Below are 25492 nucleotides of genomic sequence, written 5' to 3'. Positions count from 1 at the left end.
GCATGGCCAATGGCCAAGGGTGATGTGAGTTGTAGTCCAACATGATAGGGAAGGCCACAGGTTCTCCACTGTTGCCACATGGAATGCATAAGGAGATGCAGGTGCTTGGAATGCTCAGGGATAAGTTGTGTATCCAGCCATGCTGGAGGATGGCTGAGTTTAGGGGAAGCACTAAGTTTTGTATTAGACACTGTCATAAATTCGTTATGCACGGTTTCTAGGGCAACAGGCTGTATATTGTCTGTGTCAAAGACTGACTTTTCTCCTTCCCCCCCTAGCAATTTGGAAAGATCCTGGATGTGGAGATCATCTTCAACGAGCGTGGCTCCAAGGTATGGAAATGCTAGCCGCCAAGAAGGGGTGGAGAAGTGTGTGGACAAGAAAGTCAGGGTCTGCTGGGCAATGTTGAGCAATTTCTATGTCAGGGATGGGGAACCTCTGCCCCTCCAGACATTGCTGGCCCATAAATCCCATTGTTCCTGGCCACTGGCCTTGCTGATGGGAGTTGAAGTCCCAACAGCATCTTGAGGGCCACAGCTTCCCCATCCCTAGTCGATGGTCTCACAACCACACTGTACAAGTGCAGGATTTGATGTTGATCAAGTGGCCAACTTGGTGCCTATGGGAAGCCCACAAGCAAAGCTAGAATGTGGGAGCACACTGGGTTGCCCTCTCCCCATTAGCAACTGGTATCTAGTAGCACAACTGCCTCTGAACATGGAGGCTCCATATGCCCCCTATGGCAGAGGAGCCACTGATAGTCGCCTACTCCACATTTTCCCCCCTAGGTAAAGGTAAAGGGACCCCTGACCATTAGGTCCAGTCGTGGCCAACTCTGGGGTGGTGGCACTCATCTCGCTTTATTGGCCGAGGGAGCCGGCGCACAGCTTCCGGGTCATGTGGCCAGCATGACTAAGCCGCTTCTGGCAAACCAGAGCAGCGCACGGAAACGCCGTTTACCTTCCCGCTGGAAGGGTACCTATTTATCTACTTGCACTTTGACGTGCTTTCAAACTGCTAGGTTAGCAGGAGCAGGGACAGAGCAATGGGAGCTCACCCCGTCACGGGGATTCGAACCGCCGACATTCTGATCGGCAAGTCCTAGGCTCTGTGGTTTAACCCACAGCGCCACCCGCGTCCCATTTAATCCACCTAATCTCCCTTTAAATCAGTGTTTCTCAAACTCCTTCTGTCTTCCATCTGGACGAGCAAGAGGCGTTAACAGAATCCAAGAACACATTCCAGCCAGGCAAAAACACTCAAGGGGAGAGGACAAAGCAGGGTGGGTAAGGGGTGTCTGGTCTGGAATCTCAAGGGCCAGGTAAATTATGAGAATCTTCTCCTTTTTTTCCAAATTAATTTTTATTTGGTATTACAAATTAAAATTAACATTCAAAATCACAAATAAAAACAAACACACAAGATTCTCCCGAATCTTTGGACTTCCCTCCACCCCTCCGTGGCTTCCATACTTATTCTACTACATATTTTAAGTCACTCCAATTATTTGATTGTCCATTACAGGCATAGGCAAACGCCGGCCCTCCAGATGTTTGGGACCACAATTCCCATCATCCCTAGCTAACAGGACCAGTGGTCAGGGATGATGGGAATTGTAGTCCCAGACATCTGGAGGTCCGGAGTTTGCCTATGCCTGGTCCATTATATCCAAAGTCCTTGTTACATTACAAGTGTTATTAGAGTCCTCCTAAGGAATTCGGCTGTTTACAGGGGTCTTCCAAATACGAAATAAATCTCCCCCCATTCTTTGTTAAAATTTTGATTTTCCTGGTTTCTGATTTCCCCTGTCATTTTTGCCATCTCTGCATAGTCCATCAACTTGGACTGCCATTTCACTCTGGTAGGGACCTTGCTGTCTTTCCATTGCTGGGCTAAAAGCATCCTGGCGGCATACTTACCTGGCAGGGGAGACACCATGATCATGAAGAATCTTCTCTCTTAGGGTTTTGGCTTTGTCACCTTTGAAAACAGTCAGGATGCCGACCGGGCGCGGGAGAAGCTGAACAGCAGCATTGTGGAAGGAAGGAAGATTGAGGTAAGAATTTACCGTGTCCTCAGCATAAATGCCTGTGTGCATTTCAGTACCCACATACTATGAGCTCTTGCCTTGGAGCTTAAGCTGTTGGAAGGGGAAGATGCTCAATCCCTAAAAATAAAGAGGTCCTTTGATCATTGAATACCATATATGCTAATAATGAACTAAATTTTCCAAGTGCTAGTCCTCGTACCATCCACATACAAAAGGGAAATATCAGCGGGGTTTTTTTGCAGAGGTATATATAAAAAAAACTTCTGGAGAATCCCCCACAGCCTTAGTTTTAAAAACAATTTAACCCCCCCCCCATCTTTAGTAGTTATTGTTTTGTTGTGTAGTGTTTTTAATGTTATTATAGTTGAGTTTATGTAAACTACCTTGGGACTCATGCGCAGTGCCGGATTTATGTATAAGCTAAACAAGCTATAGCTTAGGGCTCCACTTGGCCCCCCCCCCAATGTAAAGGGGGAAAAAACTGGATGTACATTTCCAAAATAAAAGATAAACAACAGATAAACAGTGTTTTGTGTTGTGTAAGCTCCTATGATGTAAGTCATGGGCCCCATCTGCTAGCCTGCTCCCTAAAATATCGCTGGTTTGCTCATTTCTATATATAGGGTGCCTACATTCTGCATGTGTGAATGGCTTTAGATACCTATTAGGTCCATAAATTACCATATAGCATATATTCAACATGAAAACCAGCGACAATTTGTTGTCGACAAAAGACAGCTGGACATATAAAGGGCCCCATAACCTGTAGTAGCTTAGGGCCTCATCAAACCTAAATCCGGCCCTGCTCATGCGGAAGGCAACTCCTTAAATAAATAAGGACTGAGCATGCTCAGTGTGCGAGGAGGGACCAGAAAAAATCCAAGTGAGGGGTAGAATGGAGTGGTTGGAACAGAAGCACCCCACGCGGCAGCAGTTTGCATGTTCAGACCCAGAGACCTCCCCCCTAAATAAATTCACACATGACTCAAATTTTAGTTTTGCTTTTTGGCAGAATTTAGGCCACAACTTTATTGATTACAGAAGGTGAGTGGTTGCATAGGCTCTGGTTGGACTAACTCCCTGCCATGCAGGTAGCACTGACCCAGAGTTCCAGCATAGGTCAGGCAAGGGTGAACACCTGGATAGGTGAAAAGCCGGGTACACACTCTGTTCATCACCCAGATGCCCCCCTGGACTCAGTTACGGGCACAACCCCCTCTCAGGGGTTGACCAAACCAGATGTCCCTAGATTCCTTTAACGGAATACCCTTCACATAGGGATGGCGAGAGCGTTTCCCCATCCCTATCACCTGAACCGGAGCCTATCTGCAACCTTACAAGTTGTGATGATTTGCTACGCGGCAGGCGAAACCCAAATGGCAACAGCCGATCAGCCAAGTGGGGAAATTCCTAATGATATCCAATGATAGACGACACACGATGGCATAGCAAGGTCAAGTGCAAAGCCCTAAAATTAGGGAGAGGTAGGCGGGTGTTCCGAATGCACGAGCCGAAAGAGGAAGCTCTGGGTCACGTTCATGGGTCTAAATAGGTCCCTTGATCCGTTTGGTCTGCGCCCCATTGGTCAGATTGAACCCAACATCGAGGGACTTGCCAATCGGGTGTTGTGGCAACCAATCAAACCCACCCACAACGCAGGAGGTTCGTCTCCAGGTCTCACCACAACATGTGCCCTCTTTTAGGGAGGACACAATTTCTCACAGGCCCTGCTCTTCTCGTTTGCCCACCAGGCAGGATCCTGTATAACTATGTGTGAATGCGCATATGTGCACATGTGAGGAATACCTGGGGTGCTCAGATATTGGACAAGCCTTACCTGCCTGAATCCCCTCTTCTGCACAATGATCAAAGGTGCAGAATCCCTGTCCTCACTTGCCTTTGAGCATGCCAGGAACACCACGCAGGCACAAATAGGCCCTGTTTAGGGAAGCTTTTAATGTTTGATGTATTACAGTATTTTAATATTTTTTTGGAAGCCGCCCAGAGTGGCTGGGGAAGCCCAGCCAGATGGATGGGGTATAAATAATAAATTATATATCTATATATCTATATCTATATATATCTATATATCTATATATATCTATATATCTATATCTATATCTATATCATCTATATCTATGAATGAATCCACCTTAATTCAAACCCCTTAAGAGCCTTGTCAAAATCATCACTGTGTGGCTATTTACTTCTCCCACTTCTTTGGAGGAAAAGAAGGAGATGCTAACAACAATTTGTTATGCATGTGGCCTTACTTCCTGCTTACTTCTCCCATCCAGGTCAACAACGCCACAGCCCGTTTAGTCACCAAGAAACCACCGGCAGCACCAGTGGTGAATGGTATGTAGCAGCTGGAATAGAAATAGCAAAAATAAATTTGGTTTATGATTCACTTGCCATGTAGTAATTCTCCAAGCAGCTTGCACATTTTTAAGAGCATTTTAAAAACAAAAAAACCCACCAATACATAGCGGTAAGTACTAAACAATAATCAGAGCCGCCTTTCCTATTGGGCTTACTGGCGCGTTGCTCTCAGGGGCACCCCAGCGAGTGGGGGAGCTGCGCGGCTTTGCTGGCGGCCTCCCCTTTCCCTGCACGCCCGCCAGCTCTGCCCCATCAACCATATGGCTGGCGGGCATGCAGCTTGCCTCCCAAGCCTCCGCAGGAGGAGAGCAATGCTGGGAAATGGGGGGGGGGGCGGAGGGATCTTTGAATCACAGCACTGGATATGCTTAAGACGGCCCTGACAATAATCAAAATGCGGGATGCGAGTGGTGCTGTGGTCCAAACCTCTTGGGCTTGATGAACAGAAGGTTGGCGGTTCAAATCCACACAACGGATCCCGTTGCTCTGTCCCAGCTCCTGCCTACCTAGCAGTTCGAAAGCACGCCAGTAAAGGTAAAGGGACCGCTGACCATTAGGTCCAGTTGTGGCCGACTCTGGGGTTGTGGCGCTCATCTCGCTTTATTGGCCAAGGGAGCTGGCGTACAGCTTCCGGGTCATGTGGCCAGCATAAGCCACTTCTGGTAAACCAGAGTAGCACATGGAAATGCCGTTTACCTTCCCGCTGGAGCGGTACCTATTTATCTACTTGCCCTTTGACGTGCTTTCGAACTGCTAGGTTGGCAGGAGCAGGGACCGAGCGACGGGAGCTCACCCCATTGCAGGGATTCAAACCACCAACCTTCTGATCGGCAAGACCTAGGCTCTGTGGTTTAACCCACAGCGCCATCCGCTTCCAAAGCACGCCAGTGCAAGTAGATAAATAGGTACCGCTGTGGTGGGAAGGTTTACGGAGTTTCTGTGCGCTCTGGCTTCCGTTGTTCTGTTGCACCCAAAGCAGTTTAGTCATTCTGGCCACATGACACAGAAAGCTGTCTGTGGGCAAACACCAGCTCCCTCGGCCTGAAAGCGAGATGAGCACCGCAACCCCCATAGTCACCTTTGACTGGACTTAACCGTCCAGGGATCCTTTATCTTTTACCTTTACAATAATCAAACAACAGACACAATAAAACAGCAGCAAAAACATATACAGTGGTACCTTGGGTTAAGAATTAATTTGTTCTGGAGGTCTGTTCTTAGCCTGAAACTGTTCTTAACCTGAGGTACCACTTTAGCTAATGGGGCCTCCCGCTGCTGCCACCGCGCGATTTCTGTTCTCATCCTGAAGCAAAGTTCTTAACCTGAGGTACTATTTCTGGGTTAGCGGAGTCTGTATCCTGAAGTGTCTGTAATCTGAGGTACCAATGTCACTTGCAAACAGCAAAATCATCATAATTGGTTCATTAAGGTTAGGGGCAAGACTACCGGGAAATAGTAATGAAGATGGGACAAGTTTCTCCTCTTAGTCTCTCCTTGTTTGTCTGTGTCCATTTAGGATGGAAGATCAATCCTATGGTTGGCGCTGTCTATGCCCCGGACCTCTACACAGGTAAATCCCCACCTCTTTGTGATTACTTTCCCCTCCTAAACTTCCACCAAGTTCCACATTTCTGCCTTCCTTTCTTATTCACCTCCTACCAAAGACCCCAATTCCTGTACGCATTTATTTAGGGGATTTACTTGGAATCAAGTACAGTGGTACCTCGGGTTAAGTACTTAATTCGTTCCGGAGGTCCGTTCTTAACCTGAAACTGTTCTTAACCTGAAGCACCACTTTAGCTAATGGGGCCTCCTGCTGCCACCGCACCGCCGGAGCATGATTTCTGTTCTCATCCTGAAACAAAGTACTTAACCCGAGGTACTATTTCTGGGTTAGTGGATTCTGTAACCTGAAGCATATGTAACCTGAAGCGTATGTAACCCGAGGTACCACTGTAAGTTCTATTTTATGATCCCAAATATTAACAATCCCACACTGGACTGGCCCTTCCATGACTTAGAATGAGTTTTCTGTGATCATTAGAAAGCAATACTAAACAGTTATATGTATAATAATAATAATAATAATAATAATAATAATAATAGTGTCAGATGTATGCCCCATTTCCCTCAGACTCCAAAATTTTGTGGGATGGCTCTGTGCCTGATCAGTGTACTTATCTAGCACCAAACCAGAATACATTTCTACCCCTGGAATTTTCTCGTTCATTTGGGGTTCAAGGGGCTGAAGAGCAGAGAGTTGTTTGGCTCTGCCATCCTGATTTGTGTACAGTGCTTCGCTACTGTTTATTGTACCTCTGGGGAGGCTTCCCAGCTGAGTTGAAGCAGTCTGTGTTGTCAGGCTGACAGAGATCCAGCTGGAGCATGCTGGGTTTGGTCTTTTTTTTGAACGTGTATGTGTATAATTTCCTAAGGCCTCAGGAGTATCAAGACTAGCATTCCTGAGGCGTCTCTCAGCTAGGGGTGTGGGGAAATCTCGTCAAAAACAGGAGCATCAATTGCTGCAGCTTGCATGTTCGTGCAAGGTAAGGCACTAAAATCATGCAAGAAGAATGCAACAATTCTTGGCTATCTTTTTTTCTTTTTAGTCTGCAAACATTATGCAAACGTCAGTGTTTTTGACGTTCTCCTTTCATTGAAATCAGCTACTTAATTGCTAGTTTCAGCCACAGTGGAGAACAAGGGAATTGCTGGAAGAAGCTGAACCGTAAAGGAAGAGAAACAGCCCTGATTGTGGCGAAAACAGGATGGGACAGAAATGGTTGCCTCCTTATATCCTTACATCCAACGCTGGCTGAAAATCTCAGTCGTGGCTGAAATTCTTTGGTGGCTTCTCAGAATCCTGTTCTAGGGCTTCCTCTCTCTCTCTCCTTATTTGAAAAATGCTTTGGGCCACCCACTCCTTTTTTAAGTCACCCAGTTCCATTGAGCTCATGCTCAATTTTGCCTCCATCATTTCTGCCTCTGGTAGGATATGCATGCCCCATTTCCCTCCATTATGGACTGAACATGCTGCAGCTGCTTAGACACACTCCCTGACCTTTGGGGACATCTGTGGAAAAAGCTGTTTCTTATTAGGCAAAGTCCATAGAAGGCCAAAGGACATGGGTGGCACTGTGGGTTAAGCCACAGAGCCTAGGGCTTGCCAATCAGAAGGTCGGCGGTTCGAATCCCTGTGACGGGGTGAGCTCCCGTTGCTTGGTCCCTGCTCCTGCCAACCTAGCAGTTTGAAAGCACAAAGTACAAGTAAATAAATACCGTATTTTTTGGCCCATAGGGTGCATCTAGTTTTTTTTGGGGGGAAATAAATAATGCAGGCAGCTCTCCGCAAGCCGTGGGAGCCCGGCGCGAAGTCGTGCCTGGTCCCATGGCTTGCGGAGAGCTGCGCGAAGCCCGGGATGAAGGCTGTTATCTGCCCAGGGTTTCGGGATGTAGGCTGCTATCCGCAAGCCTAGGGAGCCCGGCGGGAACTCCCGCGGGCTCCCAAGGCTTGCGGATACCTTCCTGAAGCCTAGAGAGCGAGAGGGGTCGGTGCGCACCGACCCCTCTCGCTCTCCAGGCTTCAGTGAAAGCCTGAATTCACCCCATAGGATGCACACACATTTCCCCTTCATTTTTGGAGGGGAAAAAGTGCGTCCTATAGGGCGAAAAATACAGTAGGTACCGCTCCAGTGGGAAGGTAAACGGCGTTTCCGTGCCAGTGTGGTGTAGTGGTTAAGAGCGATAGACTCGTAATCTGGGGAACCAGGTTCGTGTCTCCGCTCCTCCACATGCAGCTGCTGGGTGACCTTGGGCTAGTCACACTTCTCTGAAGTCTCTCAGCCCCACACACCTCACAGAGTGTTTGTTGTGGGGGAGGAAGGGAAAGGAGATTGTTAGCCGCTTTGAGACTCCTTCGGGTAGTGATAAAGCGGGATATCAAATCCAAACTCTTCTTCTTCTTCTCTGGTTTGCCAGAAGCAGCTCAGACATGCTGGCTACATGACCCAGAAGCTGTACGCCGGCTCCCTCGGCCAATAAAGTGAGATGAGCGCTGCGACCCCAGAGTTGTCTGTGACTGGACTTAATGGTCAGGGGTCCCTTTACCTTTACCATAGAAGGCCAAGAATGAGGGCAGGAAGTGCCACCTGAATAATCCTGGCACCACGTCATTTCCATTCCCGCTACCTGACTTGAATGTGACTTTTATTGTGGAGAATATTTAGCAAGCTGCTTTGACAGCCTCCTGGGGCTATAAAGTGGGATATAAGTATTGGAAATAAACACATTAATATCCTTCTCCCTCCCATCTAGTGGCGAGCATCCCTTACCCCATGATGGCACCAGCTGCCCTGGCATATCGTGGGGCTCTGCGAGGGCGTGGCCGAGCTGCCATCTATAATCCCATTCGAGCAGCTCCTGCTCCGTCTCCAGTTCCAGCCTATGGCAGGTGAGAGGCTGAGACTGTTCTCTTTGTTTTTATGGGGACAACTTCTGTAGCCCTAAAAATAGGTCCTGAAGTCTGGAGGTTTTGCTAAAAGTTCCCCTCAAAATCTTTGCAACGAGCAAATATGTTTTTATTAAATAGGCACGCTTACATTATAAATGTGCATTTCCTTTTCAAATCTTTTCAAAGAAAGAGAGAAATGAGCCCAAGTCACTTGGGGACCTGGCCATTGCTGGTATTCGGCCCCCAGCAGATTACACCCGAGAGAATGCGGCCCTTAACAAGGAAAAAAGCTTTGTTATTTCTTTTCTCTGTTCATTTGGAATATTTTAAGTTGCCCTTTAACCGTAATCAGTCTCATAGTGGAATGTAAAAACCTCAATCAAGTAAAACAGATGCAAATATAACATTCCACTGAATGCAGGCATGGCCAAACTTGGCCCTCCAGCTGTTTTGGGACTACAACTCCCATCATCCCTAGCTAACAGGACCAGTGGTCAGGGATGATGGGAATTGTAGTCCCCAAACAGCTGGAGGGCCAAGTTTGGCCATGCCTGACTTAATGGCAAGAACAGATAAAATGGGCTTCTTGCAGTTAGGAAAGTAACGGGGAAATGCATTGAAAAGTGCGGAATGAATGGCTTAACAGGAAGACATATAAACATCCTGTGAGGAAATCTGAATGAATGCAGGCGGAATGCTCATTGTCGTTTAACCTTCTCCTAAAAAAAAGGGAAAGTACTTCTCCAAATTTCCTAATCCAGTTTGTCAATGAATCAATCAGTAAAAATTGAGGGAAATTTTATTAAGTTAATTATTTAGGGGAAGTTTGCACACAAATGTGTACATTACTGAAAGTAACATCCAAAAAATGCCTTATATTAGCAGAAACGGCTTGGAAAAATGCATACCATATATTAGGTACAAATGTGTGTGTTAGGAGAAATGTGCTTGAAAACACTTTTTTGGGTAGGTGGAAATAGATATTTTTTAATGCATGAGAATATGCAGAAATGGGGCAAACTGAATTTAAGATTAGAACAATAAGAAACTAAGAAAAACCCAGATTGACAGATTTATCATCCCCTGTTGATAAGATGGACAAGGTAGAGGACCATCTGTGCTGATTTTCTTTTTTCTTTTCCCACCTAGTGTGCTCTATCCAGACAGTCTGTACGGCTCTGACCTCTACGTAAGTCTTTACCTTGGTTTCTTTGGGTTTTAGGGTTCAAAGGTCCTGGGTATGTGTTGGCACCAGTTACCTGTGAGTAGAGAAAACAGAGTGGGTTGGGTTCATGGGTTTTGCAAGGCAAAGGTCATGGTTGTTCTTCGGGGGAGCATCTCTCAGGGCAGGTGAGCTAGCAAAACAGTCCTGCAAAACTGGCAGGACCCACAAAATTGCCCTGGAAACAAGATGGCATGAGAAAGGATTGCCCTGGAAACAAGATGGCATGAGAAATGAGGAACATGAGAATCTTCCTTTTAGAGGCAAGAGCTTTGGTCCATCTACTGTCTACACTGACTGGCAATGGTTCTCCAAGGTTTCAGGCAGGGGAACTTGGCACCTCTGCATGCAAAACAGATGGTCTCCCCCTGCGCTACAGCTCTTCCTCTAAGGCTGGGACAGTGGGGAGGTAAGGGTGGCCTGAAGGAAAAGGGCATTGAGCTATGTGCAAGTCTGGGTGATCCAGCATGAGAATTGCTCCTGATTTGGGGGTTTCACGTGGGCCTGAAAGAGTGGGACTCCATCCTTTAAGACTGTATTTTATCTATTGAAGAGCTGTCCAGAGACTGCATCTTGTTGGGTGGCCATGCACGTGTAGTTAATAAATTAACAGTAATAACAAATAGAATGTCATGTACTGTAGAGGTTTTGTGAACTAACATCATGCATAATAAGACTGTGTGCACAGTGTAGACCTTGTGCAAACATCTGGTAGCTAGGCAGGTCTCCGAAATGCAAAATCAGTGCACTAGTGGATGGCCGAGGGGCAAAATTCTTGTGTAAGAAGAAGCAGAAAATAGGCATGGGTTCTCTTGTGGGTTGAACTGCAAGGTGAGTTCCAGTGGCTGCTCTTGATCACGATTCAGAAAAGGGGGAAGAAGGTGCATGGAGGAAGACTTTTGTTTTCCTTTGAAGAACTGGACACGGGGCGGCCTTCAAGAATCATGCAAGATGGGCTATTGAATTGAATTGAATCTTTGAATTGCAGGGTTATCCTGCAGCTTACAGAGTGGCCCAGACGCCTGCAGCTGCAGCAACAGCAACAGCTTATAGCGATGGGTGAGTTTGAGACAGATCGTGCGCCTTGTCCAATGACCCTACAGCATGAGTAGGCAAAGTAAGGCGTGGGGGCCGGAGCCGGCCCAATCGCCTTCTTAATCCGGCCCGCAGATGGTCCGGGAATCAGCATGTTTTTACATGAGTAGTTATCTCCAGCTTGGACTACTGCAATGCGCTCTTCATGGGGCTACCTTTGAAGGTGACCCAGAAACTACAACTAATCCAGAATGCGGCAGCTAGACTGGTGACTGAGACCACATAACACCGGTCTAGAAAGACCTACATTGGCTCCCAGTACGTTTCCAAGTACAATTCAAAGTGTTGGTGTTGACCTTTAAAGCCTTAAATGGCCTTGGTTCTGTGTACCTGAAGGAGCGTCTCCACCCCTATCGTTCTGCCCGGACGCTGAGGTCCAGCACTAAGGGCCTTCTGGCAGTTCCCTCATTGTGCGAAGCAAAGCTACAGGGAACCAGGCAAAGGGCCTTCTTGGTAGTGGCGCCCACCCTGTGGAATGCCCTCCCATCAGATGTCAAAGAGATAAAGAACTACCTGACATTTAGAAGACATCTGAAGGCAGCCCTGTTCAGGGAAGTTGTTTTTTTTTAAAGATATTTATTAAAATTTTCAATTTTTATACAAACAAAAAACAAACAAAAAAATTTAAAAACACATATAGTTCACAATACTTAATTTTCAATGACATATTTCCCTGACCTCCTCACACCTCCCCTTCTTGTAGTCCAATTCAAATTATTTGTTCAGCAAATCCTTATCTCAAAGCATTACAGCTTATAAAAACACCTTATTTTCTATCCAACATCTTAGGTTATTATAACCTTAAATTTTTACTTATAAAAAACCATTTTTTCATATTCCTTTATACCATTACAGCTAGAAACCACTTAATTTCAATCCAACATCATTCAACATTCCTTAATTTTACAATATTTCTGTAAATAGTCCTTAAATTTTTTCCAATCTTCTTCTGCCGACTCTTCTCCCTGGTCACGGATTCTGCCAGTCATTTCTGCCAATCCCATACAGTCAATCAACTTCATCTGCCATTCTTCCAGAGTGGGTAGATCTTGCGTCTTCCAGTACTTTGCAATGAGTATTCTTGCTGCTGTTGTGGCATACATAAAAAACGTTCTGTCCTTCTTTAACACCAATTGGCCGACCATGCCCAAGAGAAAGGCCTCTGGTTTCTTCAAGAAGGTATATTTAAATACCTTTTCCAATTCATTATATATCATTTCCCAGAAAGCCTTAATCCTAGGGCACGTCCACCAAAGGTGAAAGAATGTACCTTCATTTTCCTTACATTTCCAACATTTATTATCGGGCAAATGATAGATTTTTGCAAGCTTGACTGGGGTCATGTACCACCTGTATATCATTTTCATAATATTCTCTCTTAAGGCATTACATGCCGTAAATTTAATCCCGGTGGTCCACAACTGTTCCCAGTCAGCAAACATAATATTATGTTCAGGGAAGTTTTTAATGTGTGACATTTTAATGTATTTTTAATCTTTGTTGGAAGACACCCAGAGTGGCTGGGGAAACCCAGCCAGATGGGCGGGGTACAAATAAATCATCACCATCATCATTATCATCTCTGGGTTATTTGTGGGGCATAGGAATTCGTTCATTTCCCCCCAAAAAATATAGTCCGGCCCCCCACAAGGTCTGAGGGACAGTGGGCCAGCCCCCTGCTGAAAAGGTTTGCTGATCCCTGCCCTAGAGGCTTATCTGATTACCTCCTCTTGGCTCTTTTGGTTCACAGGTATGGACGGGTCTACACTACCGCTGACCCCTATCACCACACCGTGACCCCCGCCTATGGAGTCGGTGCCATGGTGAGTCACTGCGTTAATGGCCAGGCGTATCGCGTCCCCATCACAGAATCACAAAGCATGGAAGACCATGTGTGCGCAATCACCCACTGCAAGGCAGGAGCAGCTCAGGCGATTTAGTTCCCAGCAATGTAAGCAATGTAATGTAAGGACGCGGGTGGCGCTGTGGGTAAAAGCCTCAGCGCCTAGGGCTTGCCGATCGAAAGGTCGGTGGTTCGAATCCCCGCGGCGGGGTGCGCTCCCGCTGCTCGGTCCCAGCGCCTGCCAACCTAGCAGTTCGAAAGCACCCCCGGGTGCAAGTAGATAAATAGGGACTGCTTACTAGCGGGAAGGTAAACGGCGTTTCCGTGTGCGGCTCTGGCTCGCCAGATGCAGCTTGTCACGCTGGCCATGTGACCCGGAAGTGTCTCCGGACAGCGCTGGCCCCCGGCCTCTTGAGTGAGATGAGCGCACAACCCTAGAGTCTGTCAAGACTAGCCCGTATGGGCAGGGGTACCTTTACCTTTACTTTAATGTAAGCTTTGAGCAGGCAGAGTGGAGGAAGTTACTTCAAAAGCAGCAGTTTAGCTTCAGAAGTTAAATGCAAGTGAGACATTTATCTCGTGGGGCTGAGCTGGCTTTTTGGTGGCTCCTTCATAAAAAGGTTGGGAAATGTCTGCCTGTTTGGAGTGAGGGCTGTACTTTCTGAATTGGCTTTATTTGCCCTTGATGATGTCAGCCTGCAGCCAAACTGGTTATGCAGAATTGCAGTATTGTTCCATTTACTGCCTGTACTGTGATTCAGTCGTTGCCCATGTGACTAACAGAGGACAAGGAGGAAGACGTAGTGATTAGAAGATTGTGTCTAGCTGCAACAGGGTAAATAATGAGCTGGATCCATGTTTGTTGCAGGTAGTTCCTGATGAAATCTATGGGACTTTGAAGTCATGACTAACTAGTTCCACTGATGTCAATGGGGCCAAGTTTAAGCAATAGGAGTTAAAGTTCTGTGCTCACTTACTTGGGAGTAAGTATGGGATATATTTCTGAATACACATATAGGATTGCTCTGTCAGACTGGATTCAACCCAATGTCTGCAAACATGAGCATGAGCAGTAATTTCAGCTTTAAAATCATAGTGGGGGACGATTTGGCTTGGCTCTTTTTATATATATATATATAAAAAAGGAGGAAGGAATAAACAAACAAACAAACAAACAAACAAACGGCTGTTTAATGAACTACCATAATGTAATCATAGATCAAAAGAATACAGCTGTTCGTACAAGGGACTAGGACAGCAGTAGGTTTTCCATGAAGGATCAGAAACAGAAAAGCTAAAGTCATTAAAACCAAACTCTGGTGTGCTTTTTTTTTTGAGCGAGGACCATCGAAGAGATATGTGAAACCTTCTCGTTGCAATACTGGGTGTAGCTTGACTGCATCCCTGAAAAATGCCCAGCAGATGGCAGTGGTTGCCTGTCTATTAAGGGTCTTCTACTTTTTCAAATAACAAGCATGTACAATCCCTGTTCCTTTTGCTTCTATGTGGGATTCCAGTTTCGGTGCTTTGTTTGGCAGCTTAAAAAGTTCTGACGGAAATGAAACAGTGCGTTGAGCTTGTGCATAACGTTGTAAATTGGAAATGCCACCGTGTCTGATTTAGCCCAAACCTCTGACCTGAAGACAGCCTTGCAGCTCCCCAAAGTACGGTGGTTGGTGGGAGTTCTATATTACATGTGAAGGGGAAGCCTAAACAGACAGGCTCCTGTCCTCTGTATCTTCCTTTCAAATAATCTAGAGCTGCAGGCACCTTATTCATTGGGGAAGAGAGCCCCCAAGAGGAATTCTGGGGAATGGAAAGGAAGAGGGTAGGGCGGCTCTTCCTATCTGGCTCAACTTTCTGTTACCCACCCAAGGTTTTAAAAAAAACCTACAACTTGAGGGTGCCATGGTGCTCACATATGGTGTATTCTCAATTTATGTGGTTGATCTATGAGGGATGAATTGCGTGAATGTACCTAAGGGACGCAGGTGGCGCTGTGGGTTAAAACACAGAGCCTAGGACTTGCCGATCAGAAGGTCGGCAGTTCAAATCCCCGTGACGGGGTGAGCTCCCGTTGCTCGGTCCCTGCTCCTGCCAACCTAGCAGTTCGAAAGCACAAAGTGCAAGTAGATAAATAGGTACCGCTCCAGCGGGAAGGTAAACGGTGTTTCTGTGCGCTGCTCTGGTTCGCCAGAAGCGGCTTAGTCATGCTGGCCACATAACCCAGAAGCTGTCTGCGGACAAACGCCGGCTCCCTCGGCCAATAAAGCGAGATGAGCACCGCAACCCCAGAGTCGGTCACGACTGGACCTAATGGTCAGGGGTCCCTTTACCTTTACCTTACCTATCTTTAGGCAAAGAACTAAAATAGATTATGATGGTGATCCCATATACCAGTAGGGAATGCTTTCAATAAAGATCCATCTTTAGTTAAAACAGCTAAGAGGGAAGGTATTGAATGGTTTAGAGAGGAATCCCAAAGTTTGTAGAAATGCAACACACACACACACACACACACACACACATGGATAGGAGATAATTAGGACTTAGCAGGCTCAGTGGTCATGGAAAACTGACTGGGGGAGAGTGTAGAAAACTGTTGGTGGTGGAAGAAGAATTGAATACCCTGGAAAAAGGGGCATAGCTGGAATACTGAACAGGAGTGTCTACACTGCCACATTTTGTTGCAGATTCTACATCATTTCTACAATGCAGACACCTACACTGCATTTTACTACTACTACTACTACTACTACTATATTATTTATACTGCGCCCATCTGGCCAGTCCTCCCCAGCCACTCTGGGCAGCTCCCCACGGAACATTAAAAACACGATAAAACATCAAACATTAAAAACTTCCCTAAACAGGGCTGCCTTCAGATGTCTTCTAAAACTCAGATAGTTGCTTATCTCCTTGACATCTGGTGGGAGGGCGTTCCACAGGGCGGGTGCCACTACCGAGAAGGCCCTCTGCCTGGTTCCCTGTAACCTCAAATCTCGCAGTGAGGGAACCACCAGAAGGCCATCGGAGCTGGACCTCAGTGTCCGGGTTGAACAATGGGGGTGGAGATGTTCCTTCAGGTATACTGGGCCGAGGGCTTTAAAGGTCAACACCAACACTTTGAATTGTGCTTAGAAACATAATGCATGTAAATAGACAAGTCCCCAGTTTAACAATAAAACTGTAGGAGGTACCAGAGGAAGAGAAGAAGATAGCAAGGGGGTTACATGACGTATAGGCTTTGCTACGGGAGGTGATGAGGATTATGAAGTCAACATAGCTTTTCTTTGTTAACTCCTTCCTGTCCTATTATTTTGACTTTTCCTCCTGTACAACTTTCCCCTCACACGCCTGCTCCCTCTCTTTCTGGCAGGCCAGCTTGTACCGAGGAGGATGCAACCGTTTCACTCCGTACTGAGGGACCAAGCGCTGGCGCTGAGCATCTCGGAGGCACCTGTGAGCTGATGGCACAGGTGGTGGGACCTGGCGCTGAGAACCTTGCGTGTGTTTGTGTGTGTGGTGTATATGTGTGTGAGAGGAAGGCAGGCAGGTGATCGGTGAAGATACCTCTCAAGCAGCAGGACACGAATTCTGGGTGACAGTCAAATGACGACAGCTCAGGTGTTTCCTCCAGTCTCTTCAAAGCCTTCGTCGTTACTCACAAATTCTGGCCTCTCCTGTGTTTTGCTGTTGGGCAGAGGCCAGCGGTTGGAAGGTCGACACAATTCAGATGCAGGGCAAACTGAAAACGGGCTACCACAGCTAGGTTACAGGATTGGCAAGGTGCATAGAATGAAATCCAGTTCATTTTGCGGCAGTGGGGCAAGCTAAGGCCTAGGCAAAAGCCATTCCCTGGAGTTCTCTGTGATAGAGTAGATCTCCTTTGTGTCCTTCCACCACAACCATAAACCAGTTTAAATAGTTATGGCGCCTGATTATGGAACCCTGAGGAGGTTTGGAGATTCAAGGATAGAATAGTGTATTCTTTCAACCAAGGATAATCAGGCCCTTCGATTTTGGCAGATGGACTGGGGAACTGTGAGAACAGAAACGGATTCCAGACTAGTTTTGGATTTCAATTCACCTACACTATAACACGTGCATCAGTTATGGCTTCCCTAAGAATCCTGGGAAGTGTAGTTTTGAAAATGCTGAGAATTCTCTGCTTGTGGTTCCTAAGCCTGTCCCAGGCCACAATTCCCAGGGTTCCCTGGGGTATAGTGTCCCCCCCCCCCGTGTTATAGATCTGTCATATGGTTTAGTGAGCGGAGGTTCAGAATCATCGATGCAAGGGGTGGACTTTGGTAATCTTTTGTAATATGGCACCCTGTGCAAGGCCAAAAAATGGCACCCCCAAATTGATCTTCTCAATTCTGGATCTTCTCAGTTTTGCACCCCCTTGGCTTGGCGCCCTTGCAGAGGATCTGCCCGTACCACCCTAAATCTGGTGCTGATCTGTCTCTATCTGTCTCTGGAGTTCTCCCCTTCCTTCTCTCATTCCCTGTCCTTTCCCTCCTCTTTGATTGCTCTTTTATAAATATATATTTTCTTCATGCCTCACTCATACTGTATTCTTTTGTGCTGTCCTGTACTTCTGATCTGCTTTGGGTATCAGCTCATGATAGGTAGCGGCTCAAACCAGCCTCTTACTTTTGTGTGAAAACTTTGAGACTATTTTTTTTATCAAAGTCAGGGGTAAATCACAGTATATTTTTATAAATGTTACTTCCCTATTTTTTATTCTTTCGTGAATCTATCTATAGTGGACCCTCCGGATACGAACTTAATTCGTTCCAGGGGTCTGTATGTACCCAGAAAAGTCTGCACCTAGAAGTGCTGCCTCTGCGCATGCGCGCGGTGCGATAGAACGCTTCTGTGGATGCACGCAGAGTGCTTCTGTGCATGTGCAAAGCACACAGAATTTGCTTCCAGGTTTGCCACATTCACAACCCAAAAGTTAAGTTACCTGAAGGTAACATAACATGAGGGTCCACTGTATATCTAATGGCCATGATGCAGTAAAATGGCTTTGTGTGCAGGGTTTAGTAGCAGAAGTTTTCCTTGCACAGAAAAAGCAAATGAACTCAAGCAGGGGTTCTATGCCACGTGACCCTGTTCAACAATCAGGCGCTGATTTGCAGGACCCTCCTGTGCACATCACATTGTGCTACAGTTTTGCATATCTGTGCATAGAGAAGGATGTGTGCGCACACACATGTATGTATATATTCACACTTTCTTCTGGATCTCAGCCAATGCTGCATCAAATATCAAATTTAGGTTAGAAACTATTCCAAGTCCCATTGATCTGAATGTGCTCAATGGTTTCCCATTCAAATCTGTTGGACTTGTACCTAATTTTGCCTGGATTTCCCCCTAAAAAATAAAATTAAAAAAATTTTTTTTGAGGGCTGGGGTTTTGACTCATTCATTTTTTTAAAAAAAACACCAAACCAAGCTGGGAAGGTTTATAGCTGGAAAAGAAATTTTGATATTTTAAAAATGCAAAAGAGACAATCCAAAAAGAAGTCCTAGAAACTGGTAACACAAGGAGTTTCCGATGAAGCAAAGGGGAATTAAAGAACTCAGTGCAGAGTGGAAGCCTAAGGAATGTTAAAGGTAAAGGAAAAGGGACCCCTGACCATTAGGTCCAATCGTGGCCGACTCTGGAGTTGCGGCACTCATCTCGCTTTATTGGCTCAGGGTCATGTGGCCAGCATGACTAAGCTGCTTCTGGCGAACCAGAGCAGCGCACGGAAACGCCGTTTACCTTTCCGCCGGAGCGGTACCTATTTATCTACTTGCACTTTGACGTGCTTTCAAACTGCTAGGTTGGCAGGAGCAGGGACCGAGCAATGGGAGCTCACCCCGTCACGGGGATTCGAACCGCCGACATTCTGATCGGCAAGTCCTAGGCTCTGTGGTTTAACCCACAGCGCCACCCAAGGAATGTCACGAGGCAGTTTAAAAACAAAACAAAGACAACTGGAGTGCATCCCAGCAGCTAATTCATTTTCCTCTGAAGGATGCTGAACCCAAAGCAGAAGCCGTTTCTGTTTCTAGCAATTTGCTTTCCACGTATTTCTGGGCTTGGGTGTCTGGCAGTGCCTGTTCACAGTGCAATATCTCAGGGAAACCTTTCTATATAGATGCTTGTTCTTTTTTTCACTGTTTCCTTGTTATTGTAATAAAATCCTGATTCTGGCTAATTTCTTTTACTCTGCCTCTTTTACTTCCTTCTCCTTCTCCTCCTCCTCCTCCTCCTCCTCTGTTGCTGTTGCTGCCTACTTCCTCTTGTCTGGAATGAAGGCCACATCCAAACCAAACATTTAAACCTTTTTAAGAGTTGTGGCTTCTCCGAGAGATTCCTAATAACTGTAGCTTATTAAGGAGAGTTGTTTGAAGCCCCTCCCCAACAAACTACAGTTCCCAAAATTATTTGGGTGGGGGAAGCATGACTCTTATACAGCTTTAAGAGTGCTTTAAATGTATGTTAAGGATGTGACTGAAGACTTGCTTGCTTTCAGCTCCTAACTGGCAAAGGTGTTTAGTGAAGGGACAGGAGCAAAGCAAGGCTGGAATTAACTGAAAAGCACTGCTATTGGTGCCTTCATCCCACCCTTGGCCTCTGGTTAAATAGGCCTGGTAGGTTTTTTTTTAAACCGTGCCAAACCTGTTTGTTCACAGGTGACAGTGGAACAAAAGAAACTTGCATAACCACAGTAAGCGATTCCTCTCTCAAAACTACGGTACTTTGACTTGTTTTAAGCGTGTTTTGCCTGCCTTGAGCCTAAGAATAGTTGATTGCAGGGGTCGAGCATGGAACACGGGATCGTGAACTTCCCTGCTGGTCTTTGGAGAGGGATAATCTGGGTCATCCAACCCCACTGGTGAAACGGAACGAGGTTGGTTGCATTTTGGTAACTTGCAGTACTGTGGAGCCTGGATTTCCCTCTAGCCAGAGTGGTTTGTATGTTGCCCTGGGCAAGTGCTGAGGCTTAGCATTCAGCACCCTAAACTTTTGCTTCTTAAGAACCAAGTTCCTCGCCCTTCTGACTGTGACGCTTGAATGCATGTTAGCAGTGCCTGTGGAAATTGCAGAAAGCAGAGACAGGATTTGAGAAAAGAACAGCCGTACGTTGGATCTCAAACAACTTGGCTCCCGAACAAATCGCCTCCCAAACGATCGAAACCCGGAAGTGAGTGTTCTGGTTTTCAAACAATTTTCGGAAGCCAAACGTCCGACACGGCTTCCGCAGCTTCCAATTGGCTGCAGGAGCTTTCTGCAGCCAATCAGAAGCCGTGCTTTGGTTTCCGAACTTTTTGGAAGTCGAACGGACTTCTGGAACAGATTCCATTCGACTTCCAGGGTACGACTGTAGATCTAGGGTGGGATTCTGGTACTCTTCCCCAGTTCCTTGTCCCAAGATTCATTTTTTTTAAACACACACACACACACACACACACACACACACACACACACATCCTCATGACTATAGCCTTTAATGAGGACTTAATCTGAGTTTCTGCAGTGGGCAGAACATGTGCCCTGAAATGATGCGGTTTTAATGGGGATGCTATCCAATGCATAGCTTCTCATAAACTTAACAGTTTGATTTGCCTTTTCAAGGAAGGAAGGAAGAGAAATGCCTCCTTAGTGCTTTGTCAGAATGGGGGCTTCCTTAGTGCCTTGCTTCATACTGCTTACTCTTTCTCTGCTCATTCACCCACAATTCCCTCCTCCTGTCATCTTTCAGCATCACTGCTTGCCCCAGATCATGCTAAAGGGTCTTGGGCCACAAAAGACTCGCTCTAGTTCAACATACACAGCTGGATGAAGAGGTTGGGTGGTGTGGTAGGGCCCGGACTACAGCTGGGGGATACCAAACGTTGCCCTTTCAAAAATAAAAGCTAAATCCTGCACGTAGAAAACCAAAATACAAGGAAGAAAGATTCTAGCCCAGCCCTCTGCTTACTGTGGCACATCTCTGCATTTGCCTTCCACTGAGCTTTTCTGCCTCCTTGGCCACTTACTCTGACGTTCCTTTGCTTGTCTGCTCTCCCTCGAACCCTATCGCTTGCTCGCAAACGTTCCTTTCTCCTTTCCTATCCTGCTCCCTGTTTCTCTCTTGCATTCTGCCCTGCATGTGATCTCCATTTTGCTTCTGTCCTCTTTTTATTGCTTAAAGGTAAAGGGTTCCCTGACCATTAGGTCCAGTCACAGACGACTCTGGGGTTGCAGCACTCATCTCGATTTATTGGCCGAGGGAACAGGCGTACAGCTTCCGAGTCATGTGGCCAGCATGACTAAGCCGCTTCTGGCGAGCCAGAATAGCGCACAGAAATGCCGTTTACCTTCCCGCCGGAGTGGTACCTATTTATCTACTTGCACTTTGACGTGCTTTTGAACTGCTAGGTTGGCAGGAGCAGGGACCAAGCAACGGGAGCTCACCCCGTGGCGGGGATTCGAACCGCCAACCTTCTGATTGGCAAGTCCTAGGCTCTGTGGTTTAAGCCACAGCGCCACCCGCGTCCCTCTTTATTTCTGATTAAAATTAGACATGATGTGGGAGGAAATGGGAAGGAGGGAAGGCCTTAACCCTGTTTCATCTGCCTCCCCCCTTTTTTGCTTGAAGTCACCCCCTTCTGTTTGTCCGCTCAGTGGGGGTGGGGAATACTATTTCCCCCCCTGCAGGGAGAAAAGCAATTTGAAGGCGGGTGGTTTCTGATCAGGGTAATAGTCTGGAGGGAAACAGATTAAGCAGTCCCTGCACCACGCCATTGCCATCCATTTCCCCACTTAAACTCACAGCCTCCCAAGGTTACCTTTATATATTTAAAATACTGGGGGGAAGACCAATGGGGCAGCTAGGGCTTAACCTCAGGGCCTAAGTCCAGGGGGCCTCCAGATGACCACCTGAGAATGGGAGATGATGGGGAGAGAGGGAAGGAAGGCTGGTATTGGCACCTGAGCAAGCATGGACATGCCAGGGCCCATCAAGGCTGTAAAGGGAATTGGGGGTTGCTTGTGCGTAAAGGGGGCTGCCGCTCTAGGCAACGTTGCCTGGCTGAACCTTTCCCTGGCTGGACAGCCCTTTCTCCATGGCTGTGTCAGTCGCTGGCAGAATCCGTCAGTGGGCGTTTCCTGAACTTCTTCCAACATAGAAGCTCTTTGACGCCAAGTCTCCGCCTAGCCTCCCTGCGTGGAAGTCTCCTGCGCAGAGTGGGCGTGCCCAACGGAGGTCCTGGGCTCTCCCCGCTGGTCTCTGTGGAAGAGTCTTGGAGCCCTCTCTCCGCAGTCCCCCCTTGCTTCCTGGTGTCACTCCTATTTCCTTCCTCAAAGGAAGTGTTCTCTCTCTCCCTGCTGGTCCCTTCTCCTGCATCGTTGGGGAGCCTTACCTCCACTCTAGGCTCCGATGGCAGTTCCCTGACAAAGGCTGATAGTGGTCTCCCTGGTATCCTTTCTTCTTATTTTTTAAAAAATATGTTTTGACTATGAGTGGTGGACTGGGCATGTACATGGTCACAGATGCCCATTTTTATTACTACATTTACTTCAAAAATATACCGTATTTACGTGAATCTAATGTGCCATCGAATCTAATGCGTGCCTTAATTTTCAAAACCTTGACACCCCAAAATGTATTTGCTGGCGAATGTAAATGTGCCATCAAATCTAATGTGCACCCTAATTCAATCAATCAATCAGTCAATCAATCAATCAATCATTTATTTATTTATTGTGTTTGGCTAAAAGCCATTACAAATTCAATTACAGATCCAGCAAGCCCATTAAAAGCTGTTAAAAGAAATCCAGAGGTATAGCTCTACTTACAATAAGTCAATATTAATGAATCGCCTGCACGGTCTACAGCACTGTCTTTTATACAGCTAGCACAAATACTTTGGGCAGCTTTAGCAGCTAGGGCTGTTTTGTATGCGACAAGCGGATCACAGTCTTTTTTGCAACATTATTTAGCCAAAAAAAGTGTGCATTACATTTGAGTAAATTCGGTATTATCCTTTTCTACAGCAAAATTGTGCCCATTCCCAAATATTTAGCAGTAGAAGCAAACTCAATTTATTTATTTGTTTAGTGATGATGTTGCTATGATTTAAGTCAGTTAAAAATGTGGAACTGCACATTCTCAAGAGTATATTTTTACTTTAAAAAACTAGAGCGGGCAAACTTTTTGTTGTTGTTCTTGTAATTTATTGGGAATGTAGGAGGAGTTGCAAAGCATGGCAATGGGGTGGGGGGAAGAGGGAAGAGAAATTAAGGCTTCCTCCCTCCCCAACATCTGTAAGACCTGGAAGTCCGGCATCTAAAATTAGCTGGCTGTGCCACTTGGAAAGATACACATAACTGTGCATTGCTTCTGATTTGACCGTCAGCATCTTGGCATTTCATTTGCTCTTGTCTTCCCTTCTCTGCCCCCTGCATTGACTCTCTCTCTCTCTCTCTGTTGCTCTCTCTGCCACTGCTTTTGTATCTTTGCCTTCTCGTCCTTGCTTGGTGACTCTCATTTCTTCTGTCGCTTCATTCCAACTCTCTTCCTCTGTTGTATCAGCTGAGGATTTCTCATAGTTCATTGTCACGTGATACCTGCAAGCCATCACATGAAAGGGTGAGACCATAGCCTGCTCCCCTCCTACAATCAGGCACAATCGGTCGCTCCTCTTGTCTTCAAGAGCTCTCCTGGTCCTGGTGAATGGCAGGAATGGGCTCTTCTCGTTTCCTGCAATTCAGAAGAAAGGGCCGCCGACGGAAAGTGATGGCGAGAAGTCACCTTGCAACGAGTGGCTTTGCTGAAACAAAAATGAACATGGGAATCTAACATTAGCATGTATCTTGCTCTCTCATCGACTTTGCTCTCTAGCCTTCTCTACCTCCTTCTCTATGGTCTCTACATTTGTGCTGCTTTGCATCCTCTCTCTCTCTCTCTCTCCCTCCCTCCCTCCCTCCCTCCCTCTCTCTCTGTGTGTATTTCTGCCACTCCTCACCTTTCTTGTCTCATCCTTTCCCTCTTCTGTACTTGCCCTCTGTGGGTGCTTCCTAATGGGAACTTAATAGTTCAAGCAGTGTATTCATATAGTGTGTACAATAGTACCCCAAACCAGATTTTCCCCAGGAAAGGGCAAATCCAGATTATAGGGGGGAAACAATACAGGCTGACATTCTGGTCCCAATGACAGCATCCGGTCCCCACAGAAAAGCTGCATACATGAGCAGAACCCACCTCATCATAAACCAATCTGGAAGCAACTTTTGAGAGGATCTCCTGATTTGCTTATTAACAAAACCAAGAAAACCACTAAAAGTGCCAACCCTCAGCTCTGATTTTGATCAGAGCAGATGCATTGGGGGTGGGTGGGAGGAGAATGTTTTAACACTCTCTCCCTATCACTCTCATGTAAATAGACTCCCCGAGCTGCATTTAGTCCTTCTTGGGTGGAGGGTAGAGATACTGGTATTGTATGGTGCCATGTTCCCTTTTGCTCCTCACTTTTCTTCATTAGTATTCTACCTCTTTTCATCATAGAGTTCAAGACAGGACATGTGGGAGGTCTGCAGTTCAAGCGCTGACCAAACCCACACCTGCTTAGCTTCAGCAAGGGTTCCACAGCATGGGTCTTTGGGTCATGTTGAGAACCAGTTGCCTCCTCATCACCCTACTTCTTTCTTTCTTTCTTTCTTTCTTTCTTTCTTTCTTTCTTTCTTTCTTTCTTTCTCTCTCTCTCTCTCTCTCTCTCTCTCTCTCTCTCTCTCTCTCCCCTTTCCTTCCTTCCTTCCTTCCTTCCTTCCTTCCTTCCTTCCTTCCTTCCTTCCTTCCCTCCCTCCTTCCCTCCCTCCCTCCCTCCCTCCCTCCCTCCCTCCCTCTCCTCTCTCTCCCCTCTCTCTCTCTCCCTCCCTTTCCTTCCTTCCTTCCTTCCTTCCTTCCCTCCCTCCCTCCCTCCCTCCCTCCCTCCCTCTCTCTCCTCTCTCTCTCCCCCTTCCTTCCTTCCTTCCTTCCTTCCTTCCTTCCCTCCTTCCCTCTCTCTCCCCTTTCCTTCCTTCCTTCCTTCCTTCCTTCCTTCCTTCCTTCCTTCCTTCCTTCCTTCCCTCTCTCTCTCCCCCCTCTCCCCCTCTTCTTTCTAGCTTCAGCCTTGCCTTGACTGGGTCTCTGTCTTCTTCTGCCCTCCAGCTCCCTCTTCTTTCTAGCTTCGCCCTTGCCTTGGCTGGGTCTCTGTCTTCTTCTGCCCTCCAGCTCCCTCTTCTTCCTAGCTTCAGCCTTGCCTTGGCTGGGTCTCTGCCTTCTTCTGCCCTCCAGCTCCCTCTTCTTCCTAGCTTCAGCCTTGCCTTGGCTGGGTCTCTGTCTTCTTCTGCCCTCCAGCTCCCTCTTCTTTCTAGCTTCACCCTTGCCTTGGCTGGGTCCCTGTCTTCTTCCGCCCTCCAGCTCCCTC

At 46.7% G+C, this 25492-nt stretch overlaps 1 protein-coding gene across 3 annotated transcripts in view; it reads left to right on the top strand.

Moving 5' to 3' along the window:
* Window positions 1-19257, top strand: part of LOC128399662 (RNA binding protein fox-1 homolog 1-like) — a 45364-nt gene extending 26107 nt beyond the window's left edge. For all 3 annotated transcript variants that reach the window (XM_053361318.1, XM_053361317.1, XM_053361319.1), the window contains exons 4-12: window positions 279-332; window positions 1964-2056; window positions 4348-4408; window positions 5949-6002; window positions 8747-8882; window positions 10032-10071; window positions 11093-11163; window positions 12950-13022; window positions 16422-19257. In XM_053361318.1, coding sequence (XP_053217293.1) covers window positions 279-332; window positions 1964-2056; window positions 4348-4408; window positions 5949-6002; window positions 8747-8882; window positions 10032-10071; window positions 11093-11163; window positions 12950-13022; window positions 16422-16466 — 627 coding nt within the window. In that variant the 3' untranslated portion in view covers window positions 16467-19257. The remainder of the gene's footprint in view (window positions 1-278; window positions 333-1963; window positions 2057-4347; window positions 4409-5948; window positions 6003-8746; window positions 8883-10031; window positions 10072-11092; window positions 11164-12949; window positions 13023-16421) is intronic.
* The last annotated feature ends 6235 nt before the right edge of the window (window positions 19258-25492 follow it).

The sequence above is a fragment of the Podarcis raffonei genome, chromosome 13 (assembly GCF_027172205.1).
Source record: "Podarcis raffonei isolate rPodRaf1 chromosome 13, rPodRaf1.pri, whole genome shotgun sequence".
Taxonomy (NCBI): domain Eukaryota; kingdom Metazoa; phylum Chordata; class Lepidosauria; order Squamata; family Lacertidae; genus Podarcis; species Podarcis raffonei.
The sequence above is the reverse complement of the archived record's forward strand: the minus strand, read 5'-3'. Positions and strand labels throughout refer to the sequence as shown.